The following is a 9,879-nucleotide window of genomic DNA, read 5'->3' on the forward strand; positions in this document are numbered from 1 at the left end:
CCAAGGGGAAGTATTTTACCAATGATATTAAACTTCAATAAAATTACTCTCCGGACTTAGGCTCGAGCATGAACTTGATTCATAAACAACTACACAAAAAACATAACACAACAAAAAATATGTAAAGTGAAGACAATGAATTTTGAATAATACAAAATAAATGAAATGGATAAAAAATAAATAAATCATTGTGTATATTACCCGAATCATATTGTTGTTCAAATTGTTCAACATCCTCCATTGCTTGTTAAAGGCATATTGGAATGTTACTTCGAAGCCAATTTTGTGTACAAACAAGAACCTCTATCATCTTGGGAGCAAGTGAACTGTGGAATGGATCAAGTATACGACCTCCTGTACTAAAAGCCGACTTAGAAGCAAAAGTGAAAATAGGCATTGCCAACACATCTCGTGCTATAAGTGATAATACTCTATACTTCGTTGCATTAACCTTCCTTCACTCCAAGATATCAAATTGAGCATTATTCCCACCTTTCTCAATATCACCCAAGTACTTATCCAATTCCGACATACTCCCACTACTAGAAAATTGCCTCTCCAAAAATGAGTTAAATTGAGAGTTCACAATAGAGTGTGGGTCATTTTCATGTATCACCATATCTACTCTTTGATTTACATTGGAGGTATGCACATTTGTTGACTCAAGTGATGCATAATGATCATACAATTGACTTAAACAATTTTTCACCATGTCCAACATTTCTTTCACTTTCACCACATCTCCACCAAAAATTGTTGAAAAACAAAATTATAAGTATGTCATTTTTCTTCGAGGATCAAGTATAACCGCAACATACAAAAGTAGATTGATTTTATCCCCATTTCCCAAATATTTGTCAAACTTGTCTTTCATTTTCTTTGCCATTGAAGACAAAATAGGATCATTGTCTTTGATTAATTGTCCAATCATATTTTCAATGACAAAAATTTCAATGTAGAATGTGTTTGAAGTAACAAATAAAGACCCAGAAAATCTCTTTGTGGCATTGTAGAACATTCTAAGAAATTTCAAAAACACCCTACAATTATCCCAATCCTCGGCTGTAGGTATCTCTCTCCTCTCACCCCCTTCATTATCCAAAAAGTAGTGTTTGTAATTGTAGTCCTCCTCACCTATTCTTTGAAAAGCACTCTCAAATTTTTCTGCTGCCTCCAACATAAGATATGTGGAATTCCACTGTGTTGGCACATCTAGGCACAAGAGACTCTTACTCTCAATTTTCAAACTTTCCACATACTTTTTAAAAGTGTCAATGTGGTTTGGAGAAGACCTCACATACATCACCACATGCCTCACATTTGCTGTACAAGACTCAAGATCTTTCAATCCATCACTAACAATGAGATTTAGAATATGCGCACAACAACGCATGTGTAAAAATTCATGGCCCAAGACAATTAAATTCCACAGTTTTGTGGTTCTTTTAAAAAATCTAATGGTTAGATTATTGGAACTCGCATTATCAACAGTTAAGGTAAAAAGGCCATCAATGTCGCACTTTTTTAAGAGTGCCTCAATTTTTTTACCAATAGTTTCTCCTTTGTGGTCTTCAACTTGACAAAAATTTGTGATCCTCTTTTGTAACTTTCAATCATCATCAATAAAATGTGCAGTTAGACACATATAACACAAATTTTGTTTGGAAATCCATGTGTCTGTGGTAAAACAAATTCTACGTCCCTTCACAATTTTCTTCAACCTCTCCTTTTTATTGGTGTATATGTCAAAAATGTCTCTAGCAACGGTACATCGAGATGGGATCTTGAACTTGGGTTGCATGACATTACAAAACCTCTTAAAACCAACCCCGTCCACAAATCTAAAGGGCAATTCATCAATTACTATCATCTCCGCAATATACCTTCTAGCAACTTCTACAGAAAATAACGTAGCCACACCATCAACAACACCCTCCCCACCAACTTCTCTAGGTTTAAATCCCAATGATTGTTGCCCATGAGTATCCCTATATGGATGCTTTGTACAATTTTTCAAATGACTTAATAAATTACTTGTTCCATGACTCTTAGAGCCTGCTATATATTCTTTCTTACAATACTTGCACATAGCCCTATCTTTCCCATCGATGCCCTTAATCTTTTCAAAATGATTCCAAGCCTTTGATGTTGTTCTCCCACTACTACTACTAGTTTTGGTTAGGGGTGGTCTAGGGGGAAGAGCATTAGGTTGGGTGGAGAGGTCAATAGAAAAATGATTCAAGCTCAACATTAGGACTCACAAAAAATGTTTCATCACTTGAAGGAACTATCACCACAAGATTATCAAATATACTGCCAAAACCAATAAAAATTCATTCAAAATACGCTTTTCAAATCCATGGTCTAACAACAGTTTAACAAAAAAAAAAAAAAAAAGCTTGAAAGAAAATAAACCATGTATTTATTAATCAATGCATGAAGGACTAATATGAACAATTAAAAAAACATGAATAAGTAATATTATTACATAATACTATTACTTATGAACGTGAATTTATGCTAATATTACATAGCAAGATCAAAGAAAAGTTAACCTGTACTTTCCAGCAAAAAACAATAATAGTTGCTAGCCATAACCAAACCTGATGGCTATGATCAATAAACTTTTCGATTAATAAATTATTTTATTCAGCAACTTTGAACATCTAAGGCTACTAAATTAAGTTTTCATTTTCAATTAACTAATTATAAAACTTTGAACATCACTGCTAAACAAGTAATTATATAATTAATTTCCCTTGATAGGGGAGCGAAGTAGCGCACCGTTATTATCGGTGATGTTCAAAGTTTGGAAAATTCAATTAACCAATTATCAGTGATCTTCATTTTCAATTAACCAATTATAAAATTCAATTATTTTATATTAGTTTCTAAACCAATGGAGAGTCTGGAGAGTTTTTCCATTCAATAGAGTTGCTTAAGAGAGTTTCAACAGAATTTCAATGTCACACAATTTCAACATGTGATCAATTGAGAGACAAAAAAGGTTGCCCACGAAGGCAACCTTTACCATAGAGTGTAGGTCATAAATTTAACACAGTCAAATACTTAGAAAACTCAGAAACATGATTAAACATGAGTATTTGATCAGCAACCTAAACCACAAATTACATGTCTTTTTATCAACTCAATCAAAGAGGGGGGAAAAAAACTAATCTTAAAACAGGACGAACACATACACACACACACACACATGTATATACATCAAACCCTCTCATGCTACACAGAGACGAAGATTCTCAAAAGATCAACTTAATATACGATCTCAGAGGCCGATTACTCAATATACGAAGATTCTCATACAATCAACTCAATATATATACAGAGAGAGGTATTTGTAAATCTTCTATCTAGAGAGAGAGAGAGAGAGATACCTCAGTGTAGATCGATTGTCATTCAGTGCAAATCAATCGCCATTCAGAAGTGTAGATCGTCAGTCGTTCAGTGTAGATCGTCGACCGAAGGTTATCGTCGGACAATAGAGAGAGAGAGAGAGAGAGAGTGTGTGTGTGTGTGTGTGTGTGTGTGTGTGTGTTTCAGCGTGTGTGTTGTTGTGTTTATTTTATTGGATTTGTGAAGAAATTAGGGCAAACTCTAAAGAAAAGGGGATGAGGCGTGTAATAAAATTGAAAAAAAAAAAAAAAAGAGACACGAGCCCTAGTTGGAGGTTGGGTGGTTCTGGCGGCTCAACGGATCCACTGCACAGCCCTAGTTGGAGGTATTTGGCTTCTTTGGAACCCTACACAAGTCTCAGTCAGTGCTCACACAGCTAATCAACAGGTGATTCAAGCCACCGTTAAAAGGGAAGATTATGAAGATTGGGTTCTAGCTACAGTTTATGCTAGTCCCAACGTCAGGCTTCGCCAATCCTTATGGCATGATCTGGAGGATACGGCTAGCTCTATGACTTAGCCATTGCTTATTGCTGGGGACTTCAATGAAATAAGTGGGCAGAATGAAAGAAGGAGCTTCTTTCAAAGTAACCAACAAGGTCGAAGTCATAAATTCTTGGACCAAATCAACCACTGTGGTCTTATGGATCTCGGTTGCACGGGGCCTAGATTCACCTGGACAAACAATAGGAGGGGATTAGCCAACACTATGGAGAGACTTGATTGGGCGCTGTGTAATGCTGAATAGAGCACTCTATTTCCTAACGGCACTGTGCTCAATCTCCCTTGGACTTATTCGGATCACTCTCCTCTCATTCTCTACATGGAAGGTATTTCTAAACTCTCTCCTTGTCATCGTCCTTTTCGTTTCGAGGCCGTTTGGCTTTCACAGCCCCAGTACAGAGACATGCTCTGTTTCTCTTAGAATTATTAGCTCTCCCTGAGTAATAATTTTCAACAAGCTGCTGCTGATTTCCTTACCTGGAATAAGGAAATCTTCAGCAATATTTTTCAAAGGAAAAGGTGTCTTCTTTCATGAATTAAAGGAATTCAAAAGTCTCTAGCTAATCATTTCTCTCATAATCTATTTTTGTTTGGAAAAGATTTGATTTGCCAATATAATAAAACCGCCTTACAAGAGGGGATCCTTTGGTTTCAAAAATCTATAGTCAAATGGATTACACAAGGTGAAAGAAACACCAAATATTTTCATGTGTCTACTATTTCCAAAAGGAAGTGATTGAAAATTGATTCTTTACATACTGAAACTGGGGATTGGATTATGGAAGGCCAAGCCGTCAAAGCTCATATTCAAGATTATTTTATAAATATGTTTCAAGCTGAGCCTGTGGCCAATCTTAGTCACTGGTATAATTTAGCTTCCCAAACCATTTCTCTTGATGGGAATCACAGGATCTCTAAGGCGATCATCAGTCATGAGATTTGGGAAGCCATCAGAAATATCAATGCTTTTAAAGCACCTGGAGGAGATGTTTTCAGGCTATCTTTTACCATAAATTTTGGGATATTATTGGTGAGAATGTTTGTGCTTTCATTAAGCATTGCTATTTTGAAAAAACGTCTCTTTCCGGAAATCAATAAAACTCTTATTGCCCTTATCCCTAAGATTAATAACCCTAAAACTATCAAACAATTTCACCTCATTAGCCTTTGCAATGTGTCCTACAAAATTATTGCTAAAATTCTTGTTAACAAAATTCAACCTCTTTTGCATGGCCTTATCCGTCCTAACCAAAGTAGCTTTCTCCATGGTCATTCTACTCATGATAACATCATTATAACCCAGGAATTAATTCACACTCTTCAACATAGAATAGGTAAACATGGGGGCCTTATTATTAAATTAGATTTTGAAAAACCCTATGATAAGATCTCTTGGGATTTCTTGAGGGATACCCTTTATGAATTCAAGCTAAACACTCACTCGATTAAGCTTATTATGTCGTGTGTTTCTTTCGTTAGTTTTTCCATACTATGGAATAGTGAAACCATGGATGAATTTACACCTGGCAGAGGTTTGAGACAGGGTGACCCTCTATCTCCATACTTATTTGTGCTACGTATGGAATGATTATCTAATATGATTAGGTACCAAGTTGAGAAAAAAACATTGGAAGGGCATTAAAGCAATCAGAAAGGGACCATCTATCTCACATTTTCTTTGCAGATGAACTCCTATTTGCATAGGCTGATCAAACTAACTGTGAGACCATCATGCACACAATCAATGAATTCCGCCTCATTTCTGGCCAACAAATCAGCCTCCAAAAATCTGAAATGGTCATCTCTCCTAATATGGCTAGTAGAAAGGCTGAAGAGCTGAGTCAGTTTTGTGGAATAGCCTTAACCCATAATTTGGGTAAATACCTTGGAGTGCCCTTCCTTCATAGCAGAGTTCAGAGAGGCATGTACAACAACATTTTTGAGAAACAAGCTAACCTCCTGGAAAGCTAATACTTTATCCCCAGCTAGACAAACTACCATCATTCAGTCTGTAACCTCATCCATACCCTCTTACATCATGCAAACCAACAAGCTTTCGCAGAGTGTGTGTAAACAACTTGACAAACTCAATAGGAATTTCTATGGGGAGACCAACGAAGCAAGAGGAAAGTTCATCTTGTTAACTAGAGACAAGTTTGTAAGAACAAGCAAGAGAGAGGCCTTGGCATCAAAAGAGCAGAAGACCAAAACCTAGCCCTTCTAACCAAACTTGGATGGAACTTCTTAGTGATAAGGATTCAACTTGGACAGCAGTGCTCAAAGGTAAGTACCTTCAAAAAGAACCCTTGATGGATTGGCCTATTAAAAGATTGGCTTCACACACCTAGAAAAGTATAATCAAAACCAGAGATCTTCTTTAGAAAAGTGCCAAGTGGTCTGTCATGACCCGAACCCGCCCCTAAAAGTTTGGGTCATAACCGGCCAGTAATCCGTGGGTTACTGAAGGCCTCAAACGAACATACAAAATATTTATGTTAATGGGGCCATAATGGAAGCATATAATGAGAAGGAGTCTATTGAGCTGTACATACATGCCATGATCAGAAACATACATATTAAATCTCCCATCACACTTCATGGCATATGCCATAACACTTATACACATACATTATATATACATAACCCAGAAGCAAACCTTATAACATCATAGACTATACAAAACCCAAGCTTCTCAAGCTTGGCCAAAACACCACTAGAGCCCCGATGTAGGGGTGCAACTTGGGTGGCTTTATAAAAGGCTAACTTCGATGAGGTCTCCAATGTGGAACTCCCTGATGCTCACCTACATACATACAAATAAACGGAGTGAGCTGGAAAGCCCAATGAGTAATCTCCATATAAGGTGTTAAATATATGAGCCTTATGTTTCATTTAATCACTATAAAGATCTTGGCATATTAAAAAATCGTTTCGAAAGCACATGGTATCAAATACCATTCATTGATCCTTCCATAGCTTACCAAATAACGAAGTTCATACTTTTCTTTAATCACATTTACAGAATGGCCTCGGCCCAACTTATAACAAAACGGCCTCAGGCCTAACACATAACAAAATGACCTCGGGTCCAATATATCAAAACGGCCTCGGGCCCAATCATATATCAAAATGGCCTCGGGCCCAACATATAACAAAACGGCCTCGGGCCCAATCATATATCAAAACGGCCTCGGGCCCAATCATATATCAAAACGGCCTCAGGCCCAACATATAACAAAACAGCCTCAGGCCCAACATATAACAAAATGGCCTCGAGCCCAATCATATATCAAAACGGCCTCAGGCCTAACATATAACAAAATAGCCTCGGGCCCAATCAGATATCAAAACGGCCTCGGGCCCAATCATATATCAAAACGGCCTCAGGCCCAACATATATCAAAACTCAACATTGACACAATTTACCATTCATGGCTTAAGTGCACAATGAAGAACATATACGTACAATACTATAAAAATTGCTCACCGTGATTTAGGCTTTAATTAATTGCTGAATTAGCATACAGGACAATCATCAAAGATTGACATCATACATAATATTTATAGCAAATCATCAGCTTATACAAAACGTCCAATGGACCATAGACCAATAACAGTTACTAAGGGTCAAAGCACATTTTCCCAATTTATCATATCGTCGCTCAAAAGGAGACTCATTCATTCTTATCCAAACATTCTTTTGGAAACTTGCCATAGCATGATTACTTTGAAGATTTCAAGCATATTTTATCATTTCGGAAACGCTCGTCAAGGCACATAAGTTATACAAAGCATAAGTTTCTCAATTCTAGAGTATTTCATATGAAAATACTATTACAAAGAAAATTACTCACAGTGCTTGGTCGGATGACACTCCTTAACGACTCAGCCTGTAGAAACATAACCAAGCATAACATTTCAAAACACATTACTTTCAATTTCAATCGATTTATTCATTACATATCCGTTCAATCATTCCCCATTCTTTAATCCCTCTGAAGTTTTTAATGCTAAACTTCTCTACATGTGATTCACGTACAAAGCTTGTGCTGCAGATGTATTTTAAATGACCATAAATGTTCATGACTTAACTTAATGTCTCCTATAACAATCACATATGTTTTCCATTGAAAATATCATGTTTACATATTTAAGGTTCAAGGAAATAGCAAGAAGCGAAAGGGAACTAAGTTAGGGTAGAAAATGGCATGAAATAATTAAAAGAAAATGAACAGCCTTCACTAATTTGAGCATATCTATTTGTGTACTTAAAATTTAGATGTTAGATTATGACCATTGGAAACTACACTTCCAGGGCTTGAATTTAGGCTGAAGAATCGTCTAAAACGGAGTCCAGATGAGGGAGATATGCATATTTGAAGTTACTAGATATAAGCTGAAATAGGGCCGGCCGCACGTGCGCCCACTTTGACCGCTCGTGCGGCCCAAATCCGCTCGAGAGGAAAAACCGGCCGCTCGAGCGCCAAAAGAGCAGAATGAAAACCTCTTTTTTTCTTCATGTTCCGCTCGTGCGGTGCCCATAGCCTCTCGTGCGGTCTGGGCAAAATCAGACAGTCCGAAAATGGTTCAAAGATGCAAACTTCCTAAACTCATTTCCAAGCCCAAATTCATGTAAAAACAACTCAAAAACATGATAACTAACCATGACACAAGTGTAATCCCTCATTAAACATATCAATCTTGCATCAACAATAATTTCATGGTCTCATCTTTTCACAATTTCATACATTACATACACAAATTCAAAATACATGATACATGAGCAATCTTTCAACAAATCTTGTTTTCATGAATTATCTAGGGTTTGTTTCAGACATTATTCACAAGATTGAACTCTAATCATGAAAAATCAAAACATTCAAGTTCCAATTTCTTAGTTTAGCTCAAATAAACACATAACCCAAAACCCTAACCCAAAAGGGTTTCAAATCTTCAAATCTCTATATGTTTTCAAACAATAGGTGAGTTATATACAAGAATTCCAAGTAAATCTCCATACCTTAGCTCAATCTAGGGTTTGCCCCTTGAATCTCCACCAAATCTCTTGCTTCTCCTCTTTTTCTCTCTCTAACTCCTTCTCTAGCAAAACTTTCCCAACCAAAAATCATCCACTCAAGAACTAGAGAGGTATAAATATAACATAGGCTAATTAAAACATTACAAATCATAATTTTACAAAATTCCATCGAAGGCTCAAAAAATCATGCTAATCACAGATATGAAGTCGATTTTGGTTTATTGCACCTCTATGACTTTCAATTTTCAATTCAAAGTTCTAATTGCAATAGATTTTCCTACATTTAATAGATATGAAATCCAAAATTACATATTTCACATACTTAACTTGCAAAGTCATATTAAACGCATAAACACGTGTATAATTAAGCATAATACGGGTTGGGTTATCACATGGTTAGTCGGTAATGGCAAGAACATCTCCTTTTGGAATGACTAGTGGTCTGGAGATTCTACTATTGCATCTCTATGCCCTGGTGACCATACCTCTAACTGTTTAAAAGTAGCTGATGTAATCAATGAAGATGGGACCTGGAATCTTAGGGCAGTTGCTGACTTCATTCCTTAATCCATTTTGCAGAGCATGTCACAAATTCATTTGCCTCATTTTGTTGAAGTCCTAGACAATCCCTACTAGAAGGGAGCTCCAACTAGAAACTTCACTGTTAGTGCAACTTATGATCTCTTAACAGATATGGACCAACACAGTGGCACTGTGTAGACACCTCATTTTTGACCATCCTCAAGACTTGGACGTCATCGTTTGAACACTCGATGATTATCCATATTCGTGTTCATTTTGAGTACCTGAAGGTCTTGGTGGAGTGCCTTGCTTTCGGACCTCTTAACTTGTCTGTTTTGTGCTTGGTTCCATATCAAGAGCTTGTGGCTTTGTTTCTGAGGGAAGAGGGTAGGTTGGCCAACC

The 9,879-nt window shown here is 36.8% G+C and overlaps 1 protein-coding gene across 1 annotated transcript; it reads right to left on the minus strand.

Moving 5' to 3' along the window:
• Positions 1 to 769: 769 nt before the first annotated feature.
• On the minus strand, positions 770 to 2,251 carry LOC114278554 (zinc finger BED domain-containing protein RICESLEEPER 1-like). Its single transcript, XM_082918268.1, has 2 exons — positions 1,699 to 2,251; positions 770 to 1,323 (listed from the first exon to the last, which is right to left on the minus strand). Exons 1-2 carry the CDS (start codon positions 2,249 to 2,251, stop codon positions 770 to 772), a joined length of 1,107 nt encoding a protein of 368 aa, XP_082774394.1.
• Between the last annotated feature and the right edge of the window lie 7,628 nt (positions 2,252 to 9,879).

Source organism: Camellia sinensis, chromosome 3 (genome assembly GCF_055761805.1).
Source record: "Camellia sinensis isolate YWXY chromosome 3, ASM5576180v1, whole genome shotgun sequence".
NCBI lineage: Eukaryota > Viridiplantae > Streptophyta > Magnoliopsida > Ericales > Theaceae > Camellia > Camellia sinensis.